The 26,814-nt window shown below is 48.9% G+C and overlaps 1 protein-coding gene across 1 annotated transcript in view; it reads right to left on the bottom strand.

Moving 5' to 3' along the window:
- Nucleotides 1-26,814, bottom strand: part of SCARF2 (scavenger receptor class F member 2) — a 51,778-nt gene extending 24,964 nt beyond the window's left edge. Inside the window, 8 exon segments of the mRNA XM_081174812.1 lie at nt 4,235-4,363; nt 7,679-7,897; nt 10,026-10,545; nt 11,603-11,704; nt 19,546-19,604; nt 26,456-26,700; nt 26,702-26,793; nt 26,796-26,814. Of these exon segments, the coding sequence (XP_081030938.1) occupies nt 4,235-4,363; nt 7,679-7,897; nt 10,026-10,545; nt 11,603-11,704; nt 19,546-19,604; nt 26,456-26,700; nt 26,702-26,793; nt 26,796-26,811 (1,382 nt within the window). The 5' untranslated portion in view covers nt 26,812-26,814.

Here is a 26,814-nt window from a genome sequence, read left to right on the forward strand (position 1 = left end):
ATTGGGGGGGGGGGAGTCTGAGAGTCAAGAGAATCTTGCATTTTGAGTGTAATTGTGATATTGTTGGAATTTTGTAGTTGTAAAATCAAATAAAATGTTTATATATAAAAAAACAAAGCAATCTTTGCTCACCCGGCCCGCACCGGATGTTTTGGACTTTGTCTCCCATCAGCTCCAGCCAGTATGGCTGTATGGTGCTGGGTTGATGGGAACTATAGTTCAAAACATGGTGCTGAATGGAGAGCTGCTGCCAGTCAGTGTGGACAAAACTGAGCTGGGTGGACCAATGGTCAGATTTGGCAGAAGGCAGGTTCTTATGTTCCCATTTAAACCAGGTTTTTATTCTGAACCATGAGGACTAGAATCTTGGGGAGGCATCCAGTTAAATAGAGCTGCTAACGCAGTATTTCCCAAACTTGGGTTTCCAGCTATTTTTGGACTACAACTCCCAACATCCCCAGCTAGCAAGACCAGCGGTCAGGGATGATGGGAACTGTAGTCCAAAAAACAGCTGGAAACTCATGTTTGGGAAACACTGTAGTAGTGCAAAGATCTTTGCTTGCACAACAGAAGTTCCTCTCCCTCTCCTCCCTCTTTGCCACCCCAAATCTGCTCCAGAGGGTTGAAGGAACACCCAAAACAAATTTGGAGGGTCATTGGAAGAAGGACGCTCAGCTAAAATGGAAGCAGGTCTATTTAGATGGATATTGCCCTTGCTTTATTTTAAGAGGAAAGAGAGTAAGCCCCAGGGTCTTGTGTTATTGTTGTTGTTTGTTCTAGAAAGGGGCAATATATATACGAATTCTGATCAATAAATAAACAAAACAGCACCTTGGCACAAATTCTGTTCAGTGCAACGGCTGCATGACGGGAAGCAATGAAACCATCCGTAGGAGGTCTATGAACTATCCTTTAGCTTTTTGTGATGGAAAAACAACAAAAAGCCCAAATCGAAACAAAGAGCCCTCTTCAGACAAACAGGACACTTTGCTCTGTGTTCCTTTCCAAGGAAGCTCTGCACAAATCCCTGCTTCCAACTTTTGTGGTGGAGAGGAAAGAACCGTAAAAGGAAGAGAGGAAGAGCTTTCGCTTGCAAAACAATCACACCACGGAGCCCGTTTGAACACACAGTCATTCTCAGTAGCCAGCAAGCAAGCTGATGAGTAACTCCTGACCAAATCTTATTTTTAGCCTGCTCAGGGCTTTCCATGTGCTGACGCAGCTCTGAAGCCGCGCAGGTTCCTCCGTTTGCCAGGGCTGCTGTGGGCAACAAACATCAGCATCTAGCCTAGTGGTGTCAGCACTGACTGGCAGCCACTCTCCAGGCAGGGATTCTCGCCCAGCCATACCCAGAGATGCCAGGGACTTAGCCTGGGACCTTCTTTATATAAATCTTCCCTGTCACTGTATAAGGCAGCCTTATACTGATTCACATCACTGGTCCCTCTACCTCAGTATTGCCAACTCTGACTGGCAGAGGCTCTCCAGGGTTTCAAGCAGCGGGTGCTCCCAGCCCTCCCTGGAGGTGCCATTGGGGATTGAACCCGGGACCTCCTGCATGCAAAGCGGATGCTCTAACCACTGAGCAATGCTCCTCCCGAACGCTAGAATTGCACGTGCTGGATACGAGGACTCTTAACATCGCACAACCACAAATGGAACGGCTCTCATCCGGTGACAGACAGATGACTTTTGGCACATATACTAAGATCTGAGAAAGTGGGGGAGAAGTTCTCATATACACTTCCAGAGAGAAGTGCTTGCTGTGCTGAAAATATACCAAGTATTTGTCAAGAAATGGAAAAATGCAAGCAAGGCCCCGCTGCAGATTGGAGCTGACAGAGGAAGTGATGAGTAATGATCTGAAGGCAAAACTTGCAGAGTGGGCTGTGCTAACAGAGTTAAGGAAGAAGACAGCGAGACGCCCCGGTGGAACTACCCCCCCCCCAAAAAAAACCCCTGGTATGGTTCACTGAGCCCAAATTGAGCCTTGGAAACAGACTAAGCAGCCAAATGTAATCAGGCCAGCTCTCGGTAGAACAGCAGCAGCAATAAAAAGCTGGTTTCTCCCTTAATTCCCAGGAGACGAGAAATCCAGATCCGGAGGCAGAGAGGAAGAACATGATGCCGTTTTTGAAAATGTCTTTTAAAAAGATTTATATCATTGGGAAATGACTTGGGATTCAGTGGGCAAACTTGCAATTTGCAACTTTGCAATGTTTCCAGCGCACAGTTAAACTGCGGAACTCACTGCTACAGGAGGCAGTGACACTCACTAACTTGGATGGCTTTAAAAGAGGATTGCAGGATAGGGCTATCAGTGGCTACTAACCATGATGACCATGCTCTGCCTCTGCAGAAATACTTCCGAACTTAAAAATGGTAAGCGTAATGCTGGTGGTCAGCAAAAGAGGTTCAAAGACTCTCTCAAGGCAAATCTTAAGAAATGTAGTATAAACACTGACAACTGGGAAACACTGGCCTGCGAGCGCTCCAACTGGAGAACAGCCTTTAACAAAGGTGTCATGGGTTTTGAAGATGCTCAAACTCAGGACGCAAGGGAGAAACGTGCTAAGAGGAAGGCACGCTTGGCAAACCCTCACCGTGATCAACTCCTGCCCAGAAACCTATGTCCCCACTGTGGAAGGATGTGTGGATCCAGAATTGACCTCCACAGTCACTTACGGACTCACTTTTAAAAAATGGAAGACAATCTTACTCAGCTATGAGTGATCGCCAAAGAAGAAGAAGGATGCTGGACTTAGATGGGCATTGGCTTGATCCAGCACAGCTTTTCTTATCCTCTAAAAAGGTAAAGGGACCCCTAACCATTAGGTCCAGTCGCAGACGACTCTGGAGTTGCGATGCTCATTTCGCTTTATTGGCCGAGGGAGCCGGTGTACAGCTTCCGGGTCATGTGGCCAGCATGACTAAGCTGCTACTGGTGAACCAGAGCAGCGCACAGAAACGCCGTTTACCTTCCCGCCGGAGCAGTACCTATTTATCTACTTGCACTTTGACGTGCTTTCGAACTGCTAGGTTGGCAGGAGCAGGGACCGAGCAACGGGAGCTCACCCCGTCACAGGGATTCGAACCGCCGACCTTCTGATCGGCAAGTCGTAGGCTCTGTGGTTTAACCCACAGTGCCACCTGCGTCCCTCTATCCTCTTATCCTCTAGAAACTAAGAAAATGACACCGGTGATTTTCTGGGGGACAATTTGCTCTTCCGAGCCATCTTTAAATGAGTGCAAAAGAAAGCAGAGTGCAGAGGGTCAACTGCGAAAACACTTTCATTTCTTTCCCTGGGTTGGTGTTTGTATGGGGGGCAGGAATCACGAGAATTTTTTTTTAAAAAAACACCCCCAACACAAACACATTATTATGTCCTGGGAGGAAAAAGCCCAATGGCAGCACAACTGATTCTATAGGGCGTTTTCTGTTTAGCTTTTCACTTTTTTCTGGTTACCCCTGACCCACACCAAAACCTGGCAGAACAGACTTAAGAACATAAGGGCGTCAGAAGATCCTGCAGGATCAGGCCAATGGCCCATTTAGTCCAGCATCCTTCTCTCACAGCGGCCAATGTTCTCATACATGGAACGGCTTTTCCTTTCAAAATTGCTTCGACGTACCTTATGGGAAGCGATTCATAAACGGCGTCAAATAAGTGATAACTGTTTTGTGGAATATCAGCCGCACAACTGTAGAAAGGTTGGGTTTTTTTTTTTTACAGTGGTACCTCTGTTTAAGAACTTAATTCGTGCTGGAGGTCCGTTCTTAACCTGAAACTGTTCTTAACCTGAGGTACCACTTTAGCTAATGGGGCCTCCCGCTGCTGCCGTGAGATTTCTGTTCTCATCCTGAGGTAAAGTTCTTAACCCGAGTTACTACTTTTGGGTTAGCGGAGTCTGTAACCTGAAGCGTCTGTAACCTGAGGTACCACTGTACTTCATTGAGTTGAATTTGTAATATTTAGCATTTTAAACTTATCGTACACAGATTCAAAGAGTTGGAAAGGAACCTGAGCATCACCTAGTCTAACCCCCTGCTATGCAGGAATACGCAGCTGTCCCAAAATTGGGGGTCAAACCTAAAATCTTATTATTATCAGCACTGCACTGCAACCAGCTGAGCTATCCATGCTGCTTCTTTGTGAAGCAGGGGGCAGGCCCGTACAGGAATAATTAAAAGAGCAGAATGGAGACCCTTCATTGGGGGTGCTGAGTCACTTACCAAATTCCTTGGAAGCCTGGCCGGCAGAGGCAGCGTCCCGACTCGAAGTCGCACGTGCCGTTGAAACAGTCGTTGCAGACAAAGGCGCAGTTCTCGCCGTAGGTCCCATTGCGACACTTCGTCTCACACCTGGAGGAAGTTCAAGATGGTGAGCGGGCAGTGGGGGGCAACAAGAAGGAACAGCCGCTCTCAGAACAGCTTTCAGCACAACAGCTGTTGTAGGTTTCTGAGCGCAATTCAAAGTGTTGGAGCTGACTTTTAAAGCCCTAAATGGCCTTGGTCCAGTATACCTGAAGGAGCGTCTCCACCCCCATCGTTCTGCCCAGACACTGAGGTCCAGCGCCAAGGGCCTTCTGGTTGTTCTCTCGCTGCGAGAAGTGAAGCTACAGGGAACCAGGCAGGGGGCCTTCTTGGTAGTGGCGCCCAGCCTGTGGAACGCCCTCCCATCAGATGTCAAGGAGATAAATAACTATACAACTTTTAGAAGACATCTGAAGGCAGCCCTATTTAGGGAAGCTTTTAGTGTTTGATGTTTTGTCACTTTATTATTATTATTATTATTATTATTATTATTATTATTATTATTATTATTATTACAGTGGTGCCTCGCAAGACGAAAAGAATCCGTTCTGTGATTCTCTTCGTCTAGCGGTTTTTTCGTCTTGCGAAGCAAGCCCATTGAAGGATTAGCGGATTAGCGCTATTAGCGCTTTTAGCGGCTTATCGGATCAGCTGATAAGTGGCTTAGCAGCTTAGAAAAAGGGGGGGGGAGGAAAAAATCCAGCAGGAACTCGCAAGACATTGTCGTCTTGCGAAGCAAGCCCATAGGGAATTCGTTTTGCGAAGTACCTCCAAAAGGGAAAACTCTTTCGTCTAGCGAGTTTTCTGTCTTGCGAGGCATTCGTCTTGTGGGGCACCACTGTATTATTATTATTATTTGATTGGGAGCTGCCCAGAGTGGCTGGAGAAACCCTGCCAGATGGGTGGGTACATACAAACAAGCCATACTGCAACCAAACACAACTAAGCAAACCCTGGACCCTCCAATCTCTCACAACACCAATAAAAAGATAACTGTATAAATAAAGGACCGACCCACGAGACGCTGACATAAAAACCCTGCACAAAGACTATGCTATAGAATGAACAGATAATCATCTCCCAACCCCCTCTCTCTTCTGTCTTTCCCCCCAAAATCTATGACAATAGTGCCCCATTCCAAATGTAAACAGATTGTAAAAAAGACCCAAGATCTGAACGTGGAGGTGCTAATACTGTGTGTACTTTTCCTTATTTATTTGTTTGTTTTGTATCCGAAAAATCTTTAATAAAAACTTTTTTAAAAAACAACAACAACAGCTTTTTGCTTCTGCTTCTTAGCTTACTGACACGGCTTTTTCACATTACCATCTCCAACAGTGCACTGCCTTGACCACAAGCGGGTGGAGAACAGCTCAGGATCTGCCGTTAGATCTCTGCCTGATTTGCAGTAGATTAGTAAGCCTTTCCAGCTCTTGATAACAGCAGCAGCAGCAACGTTTATATATTTCTAAATCGGGCTGCTGAAATTGAGAACCGAACGTTGGAAGATTCAGGATGGATTTTTATTTATTTATTTAAAAAGCCCTTCTCCCTATGCAGCACGTAGTTAAACTGTGGAACTCGCTCCCACAGGAAACAGTGACGTCGGGTGGCTTTGAAAGAAGAATGGACAGATTCATGGCAAATTTGGATAGCTATTAGCCATGACGGTTATGCTCCAACTATGAAGGCAGCAACACTTCTGAAGACCAGTCACTGGATATTGCATGCAGGAAGGGAGAATGTTCTCGTGGTTGGGTCCTGCCTGCCTTCTTGGCTACTGTGCAAACAGTATGATGGACTAGATGGGCCTGACACTCTTTTTATGTTCTTAACTCTAACTAGGAGTGGACGTTTGTATCTCCACTTAGAGAGAGCCAGAAGTCAAGTGCTCCAACGCATTAGGGACATAGAGCTGCAATGTCACATGGGCAAAATGGATAAATATGCCACAATTAGAGACTTTGGGAGAGGCTGATTTACAAATATCTAAGTACAGACACTCCTTTACCCTGGCCAGATTTAACGTTTTGCCCTCTGCCCTGTTGCTAGGCAGATATGAGGGCAAACCATATGCGTCACGTGTTTGCCCATGTGGCTCATCGGAAGTGGAAACAAGTATGCATGTATTGCTACACTGTAGTTACTACGAGGATCTACGCCTGACCTTTATTGCCCCAGTTCTACAAAAGCGTAAAAATGAACCAGAACTCCAACGTATGAGAGCCTTGATAGAAGATAAGGTTCCTGAAATTACGATCAATGTGGCCAAATTTTGTGTAGCCGCTATTAGGCGTAGGAAACAAGAGCTTTCCAATGTCAATATGCAGGCGAAGGCAAATACTTAATTTTATGTATGTTGTCTAATTTTAAATTGCTGTTTTGGCCTAATCTGTATTGAAACTGTCCTTTGTTTTTTCTGGTGCTAAGCTTTGCTGACTAGTTGTATGAGTTAATCTGGTCTGTGACCGTTTAATAAAATTTGACTTTGACTTTGTATCTCCACTTCAGTACCCAGCTTTGGTACTGAAAACTAATTGTTGGGCTCAGAATGTGCTCAGAGCAACTCTGACCTTGAATCCTCTCTGTCTTTTAAGGTTATGCTGAATCAGACCACCTAGTCCAGTTTCCTGTTCTTACAGGGGCCAACCAGATGCTTCAACAGGAAACCCCAAACCTGTCCCCCCCCCCAGTTGGCATTCAGAACCATCCTGCCTCTGACAATATGCATTTTGCACCAGGTGTTTCAGAGGTTGGAAATCTAATATAAAACAAAGTAGAATTGGCAAGCCTGAAATCTGCCTGGCCATAACCATCAGGCAAGCAAGTACAGAGTGTTGGCATGCAGAGGGCTGGGAGGCCAGCTGGCTAGCCCCGGCTGGGCCATTCCTTTCCAGCTGTCCCGCTGCGAAGACCATCACCTCTGCTCCAACGTAAATGAGCAACTTGGGCTTACTCAGCCAGGGCACACTATCAGCAGATCGAACTGTGCACACAGAATAGGCGTGAGGCTTGTGGAAGCATGCTACAACTACAGATTTATTAATCATAAATCAGGACAAAGAAACATTTTGTCTCTCTCTCATGTCGTCTCAGAGAGAACGGCTAAAAGCAACAGCTATACACACAACTGAAGTTCCCAGCATACTGTGCTGGAATGTAAACAGACATGTGACACGTAACAATTCCATGTCTGTTCCTTAAGGTGGAATGGAAATGTCAACACAGAGATCATTATTACTGTTGTTATTGTTATTGCTCTACCACTGCACTGTGGTAATAAAGATGGAGGTAGGGCAACTCACAGCCTGGTGCTCTAAGGGCCCTTGACAAGCCCATGCCAAACTCCCTTGCTAGACTCACCTGTCCCCGATCCAGCCAGGATTGCAGTGGGAACACTTGCCGTTGATGTGGTTGCAGGTGTGGCCGTCCTTGCAGGGAGGGCAGGTCTGGTCACAGCCCTCCCCGTAGAAGCCTGCCGAGCAGATCTGGTCGCACTTGGTGCCATTCCAGCCAGCTTCGCATGCCAGGCAGCGCCCGTCCGCAATGGTGCAGGGCTGAAGCTCCTTGCATTGCCCACACCTGGAGAAGCCACAGAGAGGCAGGTCAGTCAGGAAGGAGATCAACAAAGCCCTGCAAAGTAACTGGTCCTCCCCAAGTGTAGCAGGCTGGGGTCACAGGGGGTGCAAAGCCTGTTACTATTTCTGCAGCAGGGTCCCACCCTCTAGCATCCTAGAACTGTCCAATGAACATGAAAGGAGAGGGTTCTTTTTAGCTACAGAGAAGACGCCTCCCTTTTAGTACTGATGGGAGCCAATCAGAATTTAAGGCGGTGAGTCAGCTACTGAAGATGAGCTCCTAGGCCAGTGGTGGCCAAACTTGGCCCGCCAGCTGTTTTGGAACTACAACTCCCATCATCCCTAGCTAACAGGACCAATGGTCAGGGATGATGGGAACTGTAGTCCCCAAACAGCTGGAGGACCAAGTTTGGCCACCACTGGCCTAGGGTGACTCTGGAGAAGATGAATGGGGTAAGGCAAGGAGGACTTGTTCTGTGCACTCCAAAAAGCAAAGCATTTAGGAACATGGAAACCCACAGTTTCCAGAGATTGGGCTAGATAGGTACCTTTTATCACATGTGGTGGCTGTGTAAGGTAATAAAAGCATTCTGGGAAATGATATATAATGAACTGAAAAAAATGTTTAAAATAACTTTTGTAAAACAAAACAAAACCCAGAAGCTTTTATATTAGGAATTGTAGGTACCAAGATTGCAAAAAAGCAAAAAAGACTTTTTATGTATGAGACAACAGCAGCATGGATGCTACTAGCCTAGAGATGGAAGTCCCTATCAGAGAGGAATGGCAAATTAAGCTGTTGGGGTACCCCAAAATGGCAAAACTGACTGGAAAGATCAGGAACCAAGAAGACAAAAACTTTAAGAAAGAGTGGGGGAAATTTGCGACTTATTTAGGAAGCCACTGTAAGCAGATAAAAACATTAGCAGGATTTTAATAACACTTGTAATGTAACAAATGCTGGGGACAAATATGGAGAGATATTAATATATGGATTGCGAAACAATATGTAGCTGAAGATGGACCCACGGAGGGGAGGGGGAAAAGTCGGGAGATTGAGAGAAATCTCAATGTATGGTTATCTACTTGGTATTGTTATAACTTGGTGTTCGTAAAATCAAATGAAAATTATTTCAAAAAGAAAAGAGAAAAAAAGATGGGACCTTTTTGGCCTGAACCAGGTACAAAGCTCTTCTCACATTCTAGTTTACAGGAAAGGTAAATAGAAGTAGAAGAAGGAGGAGGAGGAGGAGGAGGAGGAGGAGGAGGAGAGTTTGGATTTGATATCCCACCTTTTACTCCCCTTAAGGAGTCTCAAAGCGGCTAACATTCTCCTTTCCCTTCCTCCCCCACAACAAACTCTCTGTGAGGTGAATAGGGCTGAGAGACTTCAGAGAAGTGTGACTGGCCCAAGGTCACCCAGCAGCTGCATGTGGAAGAGCAGAGACATGAACCCGGTTCACCAGATTACGAGTCCACCGCTCTTAACCACTACACCATGCTGGCTCCCATGGTGGGAAGCTGAGGAGGCGTGACTAAGTGGGAGGAATCAGGGGCGGGGCTTGGGGATATTATTCTGGGCCATCCCTCGTTCCCCAAAACCAGAGCACTGATCCACCTTTCGGTGCATGAGTTTCCGCTAGGCATGATTTGCAATTTCGCCACACATGTTTCGCAGGGGACTCTTGGCTGGGGGGTTGGACCAGATGATCTTTGGGGGTCTCCTAAGGTTGTAAGAGGGACGCGGGTGGCGCTGTGGGTTAAACCACAGAGCCTAGGGTTTGCCGATCAGAAGGTCGGCAGTTCGAATCCCTGCAACGGGGTGAGCTCCCGTTGCTCAGTCCCTGCTCCTACCAACCTAGCAGTTCGAAAGCACGTCAAAGTGCAAGTAGATAAATAGGTATCACTCCGGAGGGAAGGTAAATGGCGTTTCCGTGCGCTGCTCTGGTTTGCCAGAAGCGGCTTAGTCATGCTGGCCACATGACCTGGAAGCTGTACGCCGGCTCCCTCGGCCAGTAAAGCGAGATGAGCACCGCAACCCCAGAGTCGGCCACGACTGGACCTAATGGTCAGGGGTCCCTTTACCTTTACTAAGATTCTATGATTCTATGACCGCTGCCCCCCTGCCTTACCTCCTCCGGCAGCCTTGCCCATAGAATCCGGCCGGGCAGGGCTCCCTGCAGAACTTCCCCCGATATCCCGGCTCGCAGGTGCAGGTCCCATCCAGCTGGTTGCACTTGCCCATGTGGCACTGGCAGTAGCGGTCGCAGCGAGGGCCGAAGGTGCGCCCCCGGCACTGGCACCGGCCCGTGAACTGCTCGCAGGGCGAGTTGTTGCAGGAGCACTGGTTGTTGCAGCTGCGGCCCCACCAGCCCGGCTGGCAGATGCAGGTGCCCACCTGCTGGTCGCACTGGGAGTTGAGGCTGCAGTAGCAGGCGCTGGAGCACTGGGGGCCCCACCAGTTGGGCTCGCAGGTGCATTTGCCGGTCTTCTGGTCGCACTTGCCATGCTTGCACAGGCAGGCGTTCTCGCACTTGGGCCCCCAGCGGTTGGCGTTGCAGGTGCACTGGCCCGTCACGTCCTCACATTGCCCGTTGGGGTGGCACTGGCACATCTCCTTGCAGTCGGGGCCCCAGAACTGGCGGGGACACTCTGTGGGGGGGGGGAGGGATTGGGGAGGATGACGACAACAAGGTTAGCGCAGGGGCTGGAGGAGCGGGAACCTGTTTTTTTAAAAAAAATCGAGACCGAGGGCCGCATTCGCTCCTTCTGAGGGCCACATGATGTGGTGGGCAGGGCCACAGGCCAAAGTAGGCGGAGCAACAGGTGTAAATGTAGAGGTGTGTACAGTGCGTTGTATACTGGGCATGACTAAGCAAGGCCTGTGAATTTCAATGGGTCTACTCTGCGTAAAACGTGGATGACTACCACCCAGTAGGAGAGTCTTGTTTAAAATATATTTGATGTAGTTGTGTTTTTATGAACAGTATAATAATAATAAGACCCACCCATCTGGCTGAGTTGCATAAATCGTCTTATTTAGAAGGCAATTAATAAATCAATGATAATGATAATAATAATAATAATAATAATAATAATAAAAATAATAATAATAAAAAAACATTCAATTCAGCCCTTAACATAGAGGTTTTGTTGTATATATATTATGGAATACAGCTTCATATACAGTGGTACCTCTAGTTGCAGACACGATCCGTTCTGGAGCGCTTTTTCGCATGCGCAAAGCGTGCTGAACGCTTTTGCGTATGCGGCGAAACCCGGAAGTATACACTTCCAGGTTTGCCGCAACCTGAAAATCCACAACATGAAGCGAACGCAACAAGAGGTATGACTGTATGTGTCATTTCAATTTTTAAATGTTCAGTATATGCATATTCAACCTTGAAGAATTGAAATGTCACAGGTCAACTCTGAATAGCCCTTTTATTTTATATTTAACAAAAATGAGATACCATGTACCAGAACAGAAGGCCTCTAAGCCGTTTACAGTGGACCGCTTAGTAAAACCATCAAGGTGCTAAAAATGCTGTCAATTTAAACACACACACACAGCTTCCCCTCCTCATTTAATTCCCACCAACCACACTGTGAGGCAGCTCAGGCTGAGAGGCAGTGACTGGCCCTCAAGCCTTTCCTGGGTTCTAGTATGGCGCTGTAACCACTATACGGCCCTGTCCTCTGTACTCACTGGTTTCACAGTTGGCACCAAAGTAACCATGGCGGCAGCGGCATTCGTTGGGCCTCACGCAGACCTCATTGTCCTTGCAGGTGAAGTTTCCCTCGCACGCAGCTACGAGGGGGAGAGAAAGAGAGGGGATAATTGAGAAAACGGGGACATGTGGAACTGATGGCTGGCGGGACACCCGTGTGAAGAGAGTGGGAGCCTCTCCCCCACCCTTGCGCACCCAACAGAGGTGCCACTAAGCCAGAGACCCCCTAGCGGGTGTCAGCAGGTGACTAACTTGGCTAGAGTGTCAGTTCAGAGAGGGATGAAAAGCAGCTAATTGGAAGAAACACACCAAACAAACCTTGAAGGAATGCCTACAGAAAAGGATGCCGGTTCGCCAGCTATGACCATTCCTACACTGGCATAGCCTGGCCTCAGCTGCCCATGCGCTAGTGACCTTCTGCTTGACTACTGCAATGTGTTGACTGTGGGGTTGCCCTTGAAGACGGCCTGCAGGCTGCAGCTAGGGCAGAATGGGGCGGATAATGGTGCATATTCTTGAAGGGAACATGTATCGCTGGTCCTGAAAAGGCTGCACTGGCTGCTGCTGAACTACCAAGCCCGATTCAAGGCCTAGTACGAGCGTATCAAGTCCTAACTGAATTGGGGCCTGAGTACCTAAATGGGTGCTTTCCCCAATATCAACCATCTTGGACCCTACGATTGGTAGGTGAGGACTCGTTGGTGCTACCTAGTTGGCACTGACCCCCTGGCAAGACCTTTTCAGTGGTGGCTCCCTGTGTGTGGAACGCCCTCTCTGGTGAGGTGCGCCTGTCTCCCTCAGGACTGGCATTCAGGAGACGTTTTAAATTCCTGCTCACTCAGGCACTGGGCGTCTGCAAGACACTGTTCCTGACAAACCTTGAGAGAATGGCTTTAAACCTTTCGTAATAGCGCTTTAAGCTGTGTTTAGAATGCTATTAACAGTGCCTAGGTTTTCAAGAACGTATTAGCGCGGCTGGGTCTGGGTCACTCTGGGCTCCTGAGAGAATTAATTACCAGAAACAAGTTTACTTGGGAGTATGTCACATTGTGTGAATTGAGGTTTGCTCCCGAATAAGTGTGCCCAGGACTGTCTTCCTGACGCTGGAGTCTCTGTGGAGAAACTCCAGCAGATAATAGCAAAGATGGACTGCAATGAATGAATGCAGGGGGTCAGACTAGATGGCCCCTGGGGTCCCTCCTTCTGACTCTTGGTTAAAAGAAGGTAGCTCACTTTGGGCAGACAATGCAGAGTTTTAAAATGGAAACTAAGAGAGTGACAGGGACAGTTTTGGAGGAAGGTTTTTAATTTGATTCGGTATTCTAACTTTTGTCAGTTTTAAAATAGGGTTGTAATTTTTTCTTGATATGACTGTTTTATAAACCGCTTTGAGGCATTCTTTCTTTCCTTTCTTTACCACCAAGCAGTGAATCAATTTTATGAAGAAAGCAAGCAAGCAAACAAAAAAGCTGAGCTAAAATAAAATAGGCTTTTGGGTGGTAAAATGGCTCCAAGTAAAACCAGGTGGGGTGTGTCAGAAGCTAGAGAGTTTTTAGCTCCTCTGGGTTACTTTGAAAATACAAGACTTTTTTATTTTTTACCTCAACAGGTTAATAATAGTGGGGTAGGCAAACAAACACCGCCCTATTTGTAGAAATCGGATGGTTTTTTGGGATGTGTTTCATTTACAGAACAAAAACCGAAAATGGAAAGTGGTTGAAATTTTGGGGGGGCACTGTTTACTATTGCCCAGCCAGGTGATGGGAACCTAAAAAAGTTGTGTTGTAGGTCTAGTTCACTTACAGCATCATCAACCTTCCTTCATGAGGACATGGGTCTTTAGCAGGCTGCACATTGACGATTTCCAGACTAGGTCACTCGTGGGACGGGGGACCGCAGGCAGAGGCAACCCCCCTGCCCCAAGAGGCTGCTGAGAACACCATCCTTCCTTCAGGTTTCCAATTCAAGCCTTTGCTTCTTAAAAACCAGACTAATCCCTGAGAAAAGTGCCTCATTTGCCCCCCTGGGAACCCCCACTGAACAGACATTGACAGGTACACAGTCCCCACATGGGAAGGAGGCAGAAGGTTCCAGAAAGCCCAAAGACGGACACCAGAAAGAAATCTAGTAAAGCACAGAAACATTATTAGGCAGCAGCAGGCTAAGCCAAGAGAAGGAAAGAGTTTAGCATGCACACAGGAAGATTTTTTAAAATAAAAAAAACCCCACAGAAACCCAGAGAACACCCAGTTCCCATCACCTGTGAGATGGCAGGCAAAGCACTTACTTACCCCATGGACGGTGGAGACACTACTCTGGCCCCAGCGGAAGTGCTTTGGGTAGGATCCGGCCAAGGCGCTACAGACATGCAAAGGAGGAGTTGAGGGAGGGGGGAGTTAGTTAGAAGAACTCTGAGGTATTAGTTGGTTATTCAGCCTTTTAAATACACAGGCAAAATGCAGAGGAGCACTGCTAGTTTTCCCGCATGGCAACCGTTTCCAGAGAGGGCGGCAAAAAAGAAGAATCCTGGGGCACATTAAGGACTAAGGAATTTGTGACGGTACAAGCATCCGGGGACCGCTGTCCCTTTCATTTGTGAAAGCTTAAGACTTTTTTTTTTACCAGCCTTCAGCTGTTTTGGACTAGAACTCCCATCTGCCCCATCAGAATAGCCTACTGGATTGGGCCAATGGCCCACCAAGCCACGGCAGCTAGACCAGTGACTGGGAGTGGCCGCCGAGAACCTATAACACTGGTTCTGAAAGACCTACATTGGCTCCCAGTACATTTCTGAGCACAATTCAAAGTGTTGGTGATGACCTTTAAAGCCCTAAATGGCCTTGGCCCCGTATACCTGAAGGAGTGTCTCCACCCCCATCGTTCAGCCCGGACACTGAGGTCCAGCTCCGAGGGCCTTCTGGCAGTTCCCTCCCTGCGAGAAGTGAGGTTACAGGGAACCAGGCAGAGGGCCTTCTCGGTAGTGGCACCCGCCCTGTGGAACGCCTCAGGGAAATAAACAACTACCTGACTTTTAGAAGACACCTGAAGGCAGTCCTGTTTAGGGGAGTTTTTAATGTTTGATGTTTTCTCGTGTTTTTAATATTCTGTTGAAAGCCGCCCAGAGTGGCTGCGAAAACCCAGCCAGATGGGCAGGGTATGTATGTATGTATGTGTGTATGTACAGTGGTACCTTGGGTGAAGAACTTAATTCGTTCTGGAGGTCTGTTCTTAACCTGAAACTGTTCTTAACATGAGGTACTATTTTATCTAATGGGGTCTCCCGCTACCGTCGCCGCGCAATTTCTGTTCTCATCCTGAAGCAAAGTTCTTAACCCAAGGTACTATTTCTGGGTTAGCAGAGTCCGCAACCTGAAGCGTCTGTAACCTGAAACGTCTGTAACCGAAGGTACCACTGTATGTATGTATGTATGTATGTATGTATGTATGTATGTATATATGTATGTATAAATAAATAAATAAATAAATAAAGGAATCGTAGAATTGTAGATTTGGAAGGAACCCTGAGAATCATCTAATCCAACCCTCCGCAATGCAGCTGTCCTTACGGGGAACGAACCTGCGACCTTGGCATTGTCAGCACCACGCTCTAACCACCTGAGCTATCCACTTAGTCCAGCATCCTGTTCTCACAGGGGCTGCCCATAGGTCTGTGGGAAACCCGCAAGCAGGACCTGAGTGCAACAGAAACTCTTTCCTCCTGCGGTTTCCAGCAGCTGGTATTCAGAAGCATTGCTGCCTCTAACTGGGGAGGCAGAGCAAAGCCATTGTGGCTGGTACCCATCGATAGCCTTTTCCTCCATTAATTGGTCGGATCCTCTTTTAAAGTCATCTAGGTTGCTGCCCATCTCTGCCTCCTGTGGGAGGGCGTTCCATAGTTTCACTCTGCCCTGAGTGAAGGACTTTCTTTTTTCTGCCCCGAACAAACATCACCAGAGGTTGCAGAAGCCCCTCAGCTTGTAGCAGGTCTGCTGCCGACCTGGAGATTTGAACACTGAGCTGGACAACTGCACAGACGCACACATGCACACACGTACATATGTACACACATACAGACTGGCTGCTCCCGAGGCCAGGAGGCGGCCGCTGTTGATCAGCACCGAGAAATATTACTCCACAGGAAAGGAAGGGGGGCCTCAGCCAACTGGAACGGCGGTGGATTTACTAGGCCTCCAAAAATAGCTCCTCCAAGTTTCCCAGCAGCGCCTTGGGACTCCAAGTCCCGAGAACTTGTGCAGCCTCCCTCTCCCCGCTCGGCCGAGTTCTACAAAGGATTCCAGCCGGAACCCGGGGTTGCCAAGTTCCAGCGCCGAGGGGGGACCTTCTGGCTACGGACAACAGAGAACAGTGAAGGAACGGTGGAGAAACTGCTGCTTCCTTTCTTCCAGCTTTTTGCCTGGGCAAGCGACAACTCTGCTAAGAGTGAACAGGACGGACGGACCCTGCTCCCCCGTACCCGGGCCGTTCAGGGGGCATTTGTTTATTTATTGTACTTCCACCCACCCCTTTTGTCCAAGCGGCTCAAAGTGCCGTACCTGGATCTGCTCCCCTTCCTCATTTAATCCCCAAAATGACCCCAAGAGGCAGCGACTAGACCCAGAGATCACAGGCGGTGAGCTTCATAGCCAAGTGGGAGGATTCGAACCCTGGTCTCCCAGGTCTTAGTCTGACACTCAAACCCCTACACCACCACTGGCCTTGCCTCGGAGGAGCCTGATTTAAAATAAGGTGTATTGGGGGATTTGTTTACAGTGGTACCTTGGGTTAAGTACTTAATTTGTTCCGGAGGTCCGTTCTTAACCTGAAACTGTTCTTAACCTGAAGCACCACTTTAGCTAAAGGGGCCTCCCACTGCTGCTGCGCAGCCGGAGCATGATTTCTGTTCTCATCCTGAAGCAAAGTTCTTAATCTGAGGTAATATTTCTGGGTTAGTGGAGTCTGTAACCTGAAGCATATGTAACCTGAAGCGTATGTAGCCTGAGGTACCACTGTATTTACTGCATGAATAAATTGCATACATGGAATTGTATCTCACCTTATTTTCTCCCAGGAGCTCAACGTGGTATGCCTGGCTCACCCCCCCCCCCACTCCTCATTTAGCCCCCACAATAACCCTGTGAAGTAGGTTAGTCCGAGAGGCAGAGACTGGCACAAAGTTGCCCAGTGAGCTTCATGGCCAAGTGGGGATATGAACTCCCAGGTCCTAGTCTGACACTCTAACCACTACACCACCGCTGCCTCTCACATATGGTGCATCCCCGTTTGTTCCCTCAGGTGGTCAAGAACCAGGGCTGCACGCCACACACTGGCAAAATTCAAATTCTGCAGCATGAAAAGCTAATTCTCCAAACTGCACCAATCGTGTGAAATTTATCCACTTTCTGCCAGCAATCAGGGTAAGAAGCAAGGAGCTAGAGAATACAGGGCAGTGAAGCTGCCCCCCCATGTAAACCACCGAAAAGCTTCCTCTGCAACCTGAGACTTCTCCCAGGTGATGCCCTCAAATTTCCAGGCAACCCTGGGCAGTCATGAGGACTACTAACTTGATTAAACATGGCACAGAGAAAGCAGATAGAGCAGTTTTTTGTGGTTAGTGGATGAGGGGGACTAGGCTATTCCCCTAAATGTCTCCAGTAAGTATTAAAGCATAGCGCCTCCTTTCCCAAAGCCCGGGAAGCATCTGCCCACATAGGGAGGGAGGTGCGATGCTCATGCGAGCGACATTCCCTCACAAGCTGGTGCCTCTGGCCCTCACTGTTCCCCTGAGAAAAATTTCACTGCATACCACTGAGATAGAGAAAAGTTTTCCTCTCTGTCTTGCAACACTGGAACTCATAGGCACCTAGTGAAGCTGGGCGTTCTACCAAAAAACCATATCAGAACGTCGTCATTTTTAGATGATGGCAAAAAGCAGAACGTGGGTTAGGAGAGAAAGAGGGAAATGGAGCAATAAAGCCATGTCTGGCCATGAGGACTGCAAACATGCTGAGTTTTAGAAATGAAAGCTGACACACCCAGGGTTTTAGTCAAGTTGCTGGAGTCTGCATTTCAAAGCCCGACCCAGCCTTCAAGGCATGGCTACAATCCAGGGCTTCCCCTCCTCCCAGCCGGAACTCGCCGGAACTGAGTTCCGGCACCTCTCAGGTGGGCACCATTGCAAATATAACAAGGGAGGTGTTAACGGTGAGTTCTGGCACCTCTTTTTTCTAGAAAAGGAACACTGATGATCACCGGCTCTGTGTAGGAAGGCATTAAAAGGTAAAGGGCCCCCTGACCATTAGGTCCAGTCGTGGCTGACTCTGGGGTTGCAGTGCTCATCTCGCTTTATTGGCTGAGGGAGCTGGCATACAGCTTCTGGGTCATATGGCCAGCATGACTAAGCCGCTTCTGGCAAACCAGAGCAACGCACGGAAATGCCGTTTACCTTCTTGCCGGAGCGGTACCTGTTTATCTACTCACCCTTTGACGTGCTTCCGAACTGCTAGGTTGGCAGGAGCAGGGACAGAGCAACAGGAGCTCACCCCGTTGCAGGGATTCGAACACCGCCGACCTTCTGATCAGCAAGTCTTAGGCTCTGTGGTTTAATCCACAGCGCCACCCGCATCCCATTGTAGGAAGGCATTACATCCCAGTTAAACAGTATGACAATCTAACACAAGGCTACAGGCTACTCCCCTTCTCTATAGCAAAGCTTTGCAAAGACAGAGCCATCGGAAAATTTACAAAGGCATTCTGAAACCCAGGAGAGCTGCTGCCAGTCCGTGCCGACGATACTGAGCAGTAGTAAGAGTTGACTTGAGAGAAGAGCGTTAAATTTTGCATGGCATGGAGAACGCCACCAGAGAAAAGCATTTCTCCTTCTCTCCTGACTCTAGAAGTCATGGGCAGCCAGTGAAGTTGAATGTCGGGAGATTCAGGACAGACCAAAGTAAGGAGTTCCTCACACAGGCTCTTCTTTAGCCCATAGTTCCCATCAGCCCCGGCAAGCACGATCCAGTAGCCAAGGATGATGGGAGTTGTAGTCCTACCTGGAGGGGAAAAGTTCCCCACACTTGAGATGAACTACTGTATTTTTCGCTATATAAGACGCACCCGACCATAAGACGCACCTAGTTTTTAGAGGAGGAAAACAAGGAAAAAAATATTCTGAATCTGAGGCCCCTTCCCTCCTTGCGCTACGCATTCAAGCCTTGCCAGGGGCTGCCTATGCCGCAGCTACCGCTTCTGCTGCTTCCAGCACGTCAAGGGGCTTGTGAGGAATAGAGCCAGGCAGCCGGCTTAGGGGGCAGCCGGGCTCTTGGGTAGGCTCGAGAGAAGCCTGAGGCAGGTGGGGAAAAGAAGAGGAAGAGGAAGGAGGAAGGAGGAGGGAGGATCAGGCTAAGCAGCTGCCGGTCTGTCCGCCCATAAGGTTCTCTTCCGTCCCTCATCCTGCTTCGCTGGGAAGGCAGCACAACAAGAGGCGCTGCGCAGCGATCCCTCTCGCTCTGCTGGCTTCAGTGATAGCTGCGCAGCCTGCATTCGCTCCATAAGACACACACACATTTCCCCTTACATTTTAGGAGGAGAAAAGTGTGTCTTATGGAGCAAAAAATACGGTGCGTGAAAATGAAACAGGCAAAGTAGATGAAGCAAGAGAGAGAGATAGATCAGTGGAGAGACAGGCGAACAGCATCTCTGTTTCGCTCTGATTCGGGACAAGGCGGCTTCCGGCGGACCCTCAAGAAGGAGGGCATCAAACTGAAGACAGCTGTACATGCCAAGGGACCATCACCCTAGAGGCTCTTGGGAGATGGAAGGGAAAGGACTCCCCTCCTCGAGCCGAAAAGGGAGGGGGTTATTCTTTCAGGCAGCCTTGAACCTGCTTAGAGAGGGAGGAGAAAAGCGGGGGAAGGCTCGCTCTTACCTATCAAACATTCCTCGCCCTGTTGCTTCCATCCTGAGCAGCAGACGAATCCAGCAGAGCTGTAGGCAGAGAAAGAGAGCGCGTTAGAAAAGGCTTGGCTTGAAGAAAAGAAAAGAAAAGAAAAGAAAAGAAAAGGTAACATTTTTTCTCCCCAGTCCGAGGGCCACACTCCCCCAACGGTGACTTTATGGGGGCCGCATGCCAGTGGTGAGAAGGGCCAAACGCACATGAGCCGGGGCAGTGTAGTGCTTAAGAGTGTCAAACTAGGACCTGGGAGAAGCCAAGGGTTCAAATCCTCCCACCTGGAGATATAAATGCAGTAAGCAAATAAAGTAGAAGGGGCAGAGGAGCGGATGTGGTTCTTTAGGCTGGATTTGGGGGCTGGAACCCTCATCTCCCAGGCTATAAAAGGTAAAGGGACCCCTGACCATTAGGTCCAGGCGTGACCGACTCTGGGGGTTGTGGCGCTCATCTTGCTTTATTGGCCGAGGGAGCCGGCGTATAGCTTCCGGGTCATGTGGCCAGCATGACTAAGCCACTTCTGGCGAACCAGAGCAGCGCACAGAAACGCTGTTTACCTTCCTGCCGGAGCGGTACCTATTTATCTACTTGTACTCTGACGTGCTTTCGAACTGCTAGGTTGGCAGGAGCAGGGACCGAGCAACAGGAGCTCACCCCGTTGTGGGGATTCAAACCGCCGACCTTCTGATCGGCAAGTCCTAGGCTCTGTGGTTTAACCCACAGCACCACCCGCATCCCTTCTCCCAGGCTATAGTCCTCATTTAATCTCCATAACCAACCCGTTCCTTAAATGTGCATAAGGGAAATTCACCTTTAATTGGGAATGAAACTGAATTTTTGCTGCATCCCGAGTCAGTCTCAGGGGCTGTTTCAAGATCTCAAAAAAAAAAAAGGTCATGTGAAACCCCCTTCCCAGATTCTGTCTGGGTGCACACCCCAATAAAGCTCTTAGAATGCTGATATAAAGAACTGCTCGTTTCACATAACTGGCATCAAGCTGGTTAAGCGACAAGATTCCCGCCAGCTAATGCCCACAATGATGTCACTGGCTCCCTCTTGCATTTTCCCACCCAACATCGAATGTGTATATTAAAATCACATGGTGAGCCCCACAGCCTGGCCCCATGATGTTTTGCTATCCCAGAAAAAAATATTCTTAGGGGAACAAGAACAGAAGTGGATGACCCAAAAGCAAGTGGTGTGGGAATTTGGGTGTGTGTGTGGGGATTCCCATACAAATTAAGATAGAGTAATTTTTGAATTTGCATTGGAAGATTTCCTGACACCCTAGAAAAAGATATCATGCAGTATGTTGAATTTAGTAAACAGCTGAAAGGTTGACTAATATGCCATTATTTTAAACCCTTGGTGTTCACAGCTCTCTCTGATGCCGAAAACAGAGGGGGAGGTGAAAACTCTTGAGGGTTTAAAAATAATTAAAATGAAAGGAGGCTGGTACTGTGTTTGAAACTGCCATTTGTTCGTTGCTACTAATGAACTTCGCATGGGACGTGGGTGGCTCTGTGGTCTATACCACTGAGCCTTGGGCTTGTTGATCAGAAGGTCGGCAGTTCGAATCCCCACAACTGGGTGAGCTCCCGTTGCTCGGTCCCTACTCCTGCCAACCTAGCAGTTCGAAAGCACATCAAAGTGCAAGTAGATAAATAGGTACTGCTCCAGCAGGAAGGTAAACGGCGTTTCCGTGCGCTGCTCTGATTTGCAAGAAGCGGCTTAGTCATGCTGGCCAAATGACCCGGAAGCTGTACCCCGGCTCCCTCGGCCAATAAAGCGAGATGAGCGCCGCAACCCCAAAGTCGTCCGTGACTGGACCTAATGGTCAGGGGTGCCTTTACCCTTTACCTAATGAACTTATGAAATGGATTTTCCCCAAATTTTGGAAAATTATTTTCCCATCCAAAAGGAGCACTTCTGGCCTTCCAGAATTCCTGAGGGGCACATCTGGGAGGATATGGAACTGCAGGATTGAGCACACAACACGGACTGGCAGCAAGCACATCAGCGGTGGCTTGGTATGTACCATATTAAATACTGTACAAGCAAAACACAACTTATTTATTTATCTGTTGTGTCTTTCCCTCTGCAACCCCCCCGCCCCCCGATAATAGCTTAATTGGTTACAGCATGGTGTTGAGAATGCCACGGTTGCAGGTTTGATCCCCGCATGGGACAGTTTCAGGGGGTTGGACTAGATGACCCACAGGGTCCCAACTCCATGATTCTAATTAATGCCCCACAACAACCCTGTGAGGTAGGCCAGGCTGAGAGGCAGTGGCTGGCCCCCAAGGTCACACCCCGTGATCCTGGTGGCAGAGTGGGAATTTGAACCCTGGTCTCCCAGGTCCTGGGCACACACTCCTACACCACACAAAAATAACTCATCTAGGAAAGAGATTGCAGGGTGCTCCCAAATGACCCGTTTATCGAGCATTCATCCTGATTTTCTTTTACAGCGTTTGCAAGGAGTTTAGGGGCCATTAGCTCTTTACTGAGTGTTCATTCTGATTTGTTTGCAGGGAGGTAATAATAATAATAATAATAATAATAATAATAATAATAATAATAATAATAATTTAATTATTTATACCCCACCCATCTATCTGGGTTTCCCCGCCACTCTGGGCTGCTTCCAACAGAATATTAAAATACAACAGTCTATTAAATATTAAAAGCTTCCCTAAAGAGGGCTGCCTTCAGATGTCTTCTAAAAGTCTGGTAGTTGTTTTTCTCTTTGACATCTGAAGGGAGGGTGTTCCACAGGGCGAGTGCCACTACCGAGAAGGCCTGGTTCCCTTTAATGTGGCTTCTTGCAGCAAGGGAACTGCCAGAAGGTTAGACGATGTTGCATCAAAAGTGTTATCCCACAGCTTTTTTTAGGGGGAGAGGGCAGAGTTGCTGAGCTTCTTTTAGGGGGAGAGAACAGAGGTGTTGGGCTCTTTTCTTTTTTTCCAGTCACTCGCTGAAGATCATGCGATTGACCAGGATCGACCAGGAGCAGCTCGCAATCAACTGGTTGGACTGCCCTAAGACCTTCGGTTGTAGGGCGGTATAGAAATAATAATAATAATAATAATAATAATAATAATAATAAGAATAAGAAGAAGAAGAAGAAGAAGAAGAAGTCTATAACACTCTCTTCCAGGAAGGTTACTGAAAACTGAGAGGAAATTGGAGGGGAGTATGTGGGACCAGCTTCCACAAGACCTCCCTGGCTGCCTAGTGCCCTCTCATCAAACATGTGCTGTAATGTGGGGAGGGGGGTGTAGCCCAGAGCTCTTTCTCTGAATGGAGCCATTATCCAAAGACCTGCGCTCGCACACAAACACACAGGGATGGATGACTCTTTTCAATTTTTGGTCTTTTCTCTTTCTCAAATCTTAACTTCAGCTCTCCATATTTCTTCAGCCATTTGCAATTTAAAAAATATATATCATGGAAATCCATCAACTTTTCAGTCCAAATTTTCCCTTAATAATACACGTTGATTGCCAGCCATTTCTCCCTGAACATAATGCAATTATTTGGAAGTGAACTTCACAAACACGGGCATAATTTAACCTGAATATAACACACTTTGGGCTGTAGAGCTGTACTGCAAAGTGCACTATAGTGTGACTTTTCAAAGGGTGGTTTATGTAGCCTTTCAGAGAGTTCAGGAAGATTGCCTTTAAATGGGACTCAAACTGGCACTGTTACAGCCACCAAATAATACCCATACCACGACTTTTAGTGTTTTAGCACCCAGACATTGGAACTCTCGGCCTCTTGATATTAGGTAAGGAGATTTTGCTGTTCTTTTTTTCCATCGCCTGCTTAAAGCATTTTTGTTCAGGAAAGCCTATCCAGGCTGCCCTCCAGATGTTCTGGACTACAATTCCCATCAGCCCCAGAAATGCACCGCCATGCTGGCTGGGGCTGATGGGAGTTGTAGTCCGTAAAACATCTGCTAGGCAACAGGTTTTGGGATAGCTGCTCTAAGCACATGAATTTGTCTAGAGCACCAGAATGGAAAGCTTCCAGTTTTCCGTACAAAAACCCACTCCCCAAATATTCTGGATTTCGACAGCCTAACGAGGGGGAGATCTCAGTTGCCGTTACTGCTAAACAACTGGAAGTCCAAATGTTTGGGCACTCTAAAGAAACACGAAAATCTACTAACAGGTTTCAAGCTGAGGCAGTGTGGTGCAGCAGTTAGAGCGTCGGATCTGCAAAACCAGGGTTCAAATCCTCACTCAGCCACCAAACTCACTGGGTATGAGGCCAGTTACTGCCTCTCAGCCTATCCAACCTTGCAGGGTTCTTATGGGGATTAAATAGGGGCAGGGAGAGCCATGTACACTGCCTTGAGCTCCTTGAAAAGGCAAGAATTAAACACGATAAATGAAATAAGCTCCTTTCTGATCTCCCCTAGAGTTAGAGGCAAATTTTGATACTGGGGTTTGAGGTTTGGGCTGCCATACATTTAAAACAGCCATCTCGCAAGAATCCCAGGAACCGTAGTTTGTTAAACGCGCTGGGAACTGTAGCTCTGTGAGGGGTAAAGGGACCCCTGACCATTAGATCTAGTCGTGGCCGACTCGGGTTGCAGCGCTCATCTCGCTTTATAGGCCGAGGGAGCCGGCATACAGCTTCCGGGTCATGTGGCCAGCATGACTAAGCCGTTTCTGGCGAACCAGAGCAACACACAGAAGCGCCGTTTACCTTCCCGGCGGAGTGGTACCTATTTATCTACTTGCACCAGCATACTTTCGAACTGCTAGGTTGGCAGGAGCAGGGACGGAGCAACGGGAGCTCACCCCGTGGCAGGGATTCGAACCGCCGACCTTCTGATCAGCAAGTCCTAGGCTCTGTGGTTTAACCCATAGAGCCACCCGCGTCCCTCTGTGAGGGGTAAACGATGGTTATTTTGGGTCTGTGTGCTTTAACTGTAGGGAGAATCTTTTGGGGCCCTTCAGCCTGTGAGCAAGTACAGTTAATCTGGCTTTGTGGATCCCGCTGTTTGATGAAGCCCCCCTCGGAGGGCGCCCACCCAAATACCCTAAAAGAAGAAGAAGAAGCTAAACCACATTTCTGCCCCTCTCCCATCGAATTGTGACCAGCTTTTCCCTTTATCATAAAACAGACTTTGTCTAGCTCAGGAAAAACAAGGACCAGAGAGCGTTTCTGGGGTGTGTGTTTGTCTGTGTTTTGGGGGGGGGGCGGTTATGGTAAAAGTGCGAGAGAGAAACCTCATCCAGAAATTCCACAGCAGAGCCTGCAAAGCCCTCTCGCCTAAGCGAGCTTGTTTGCAAGAGTTTAAATCGAAAACAGATGTACCGTCTCTTTCCATCGGGTTTTAAGTTACACTTGGAAGGGGGATGGCGGGTGGGTTTCTTCCCCCCCCTTTTTTGGCGTGCCGTTTTGTTCTTTGATGGAAAAAATGGGGGGTACCTGTCAAGAAGGGGAGGGGATCCCCTGAAATGTCAGAAATGGTTTCTTGCTTCTATTGCCATAATTTTTATTTGGGGGAGCAGCCCTGGCACGATCTGGCTCTCAGTGGGCAATGTGCCCTGTGTGTGTGTGTGTGTAAAGCGGTTACCTTGGCAAGATGGGGGAGGAAGGGGGAACCGAAACCCCCACATCTTGAGACCGTTAAGTATAGGATGGGGTTAATCCTCTGGAAAGCGGTTTTTGCTGGAGGGTTAGGGGAAAGCAGAGGCTTCCAATCAGAGCCTGCTGCTGCTGGTGGTGGTATCATCCACAGCCTAAATACAGGGTTCCAATAGACTGTCTCAATTAACACCCACCACCCCAAGGGCCCCCTTTAATCCCAGTGAGGTGGGGGTGGGCTTCAAGTTAACCTCCCCCCCCCATCCTTGCAAGCAAGCCTAAAAGTGACCATCGCATACCTAAAAGACGGGATTCTCTCAACTCTCGAGGGATGCCCCCTCCCGAGAGGAAATTGGTTCAAGCAGGCACGAGAGGTCTCCAAGCGAAGAGGGAAGGGGTTTGGGAGGAAGCTGTCGAAAATGCCTGAAGGAAATCCACGCGGGACGACAGTGGGAGTGGGGAGAAAGCCTGTCCAGCCAGCAGGAGGGAGGGAGGGGATATGGACCCCTTGTTTGCACACACACCCCCTTTGGAAAGGAGCACACAACCCAGCTGACATGATGGGGAAGGGGGTGTGTGTCACCCACCTGTCCCAAAAGCCACCAGCACTGCCTCGTAGCCCAGCAAGGAGAACTCACCAAACTTTTTTTTTTTTAAAAGGGGGACATAATGGCAGTCGGGAGGCCCTCCATCAATCTCCACATCTGGTTCAAGAAGGGACATCTTCTCTGCCCCGTCTCTCCTCCCACACACGTCCCATGCCAAGAGACACTGGTTGCTGGGGGTGGGGGAGAGAAGCTTGCGGGACGGGTGGAAGGAAGAGACCCCCCTCTTCCAGGAAGTTTGGGGGAGCGGGCATCATGTACGGAAGGGATTAGAAGGCATATCCTATCTCCTTAGAAAGGCCGGGGGCCAGATGTGGTGCAGCATCACACTGGTGGACCAGGATTCTATCCACCCAGCCCCAGTAATAAAGGAAAAAGCAGTAACCCTCAGCCATACTGAAGACACCCGCGCCCCAAATGAATGTCTAACAGAACACAATAGCGCCCCTGCGCCTCTTCCAAGGGCGCGGACGCACGAGACGAAACGAAATCCAAGCCTTTGGCTGCTTCAAACGAGGCGGGTAGGGGGAAAGTGGCTTCCCAGAAGCGCCCCAGCGCACCCCATGGAGCAGAGCCCTCTCCGCGCGTCTCCATTCCCCGCGCGTAAAAACTTGGCAAGGGGGGTCTCGCTGGCGCGCCCCGGACCTCTCTCCCCGCGACGGCTCGCTCTTGCTTACCCCGGCGCCGGGCACACGTTCCTCCCGCGGGGATTCAGCTCCTGGGCGGCCGCCGCCGCCGCCGCCCCACAACCCAGCAGGAGAAGGAGAAGGAGCAGTAGCGAGAGGAGGAGCGCGCTGCAGCCGGCGGCGGCGTCTCCATCTCCGGCGCGCCGGGCCCTCCGCGGCGGCTTCTCCATGCGCTCTGGGGCCCTTCTCGGGCAGCCTGGCTCCCCAGCGGCGGCTCCGGCTCCTCCTGGCTGCTGCCTGCTGCAAGAGCCCGGCCGGAAGCTGCAGTGCGAGCGCCGCCGCTGCCTCCTGCTCGCCCCTCGCGGCGGCGGCAGGAGGGGCGGCCGGCCAGCCAGGAAATGCCGCATTGG

The sequence above is a fragment of the Podarcis bocagei genome (genome assembly GCF_964188305.1).
Source record: "Podarcis bocagei genome assembly, chromosome: 16".
NCBI lineage: Eukaryota > Metazoa > Chordata > Lepidosauria > Squamata > Lacertidae > Podarcis > Podarcis bocagei.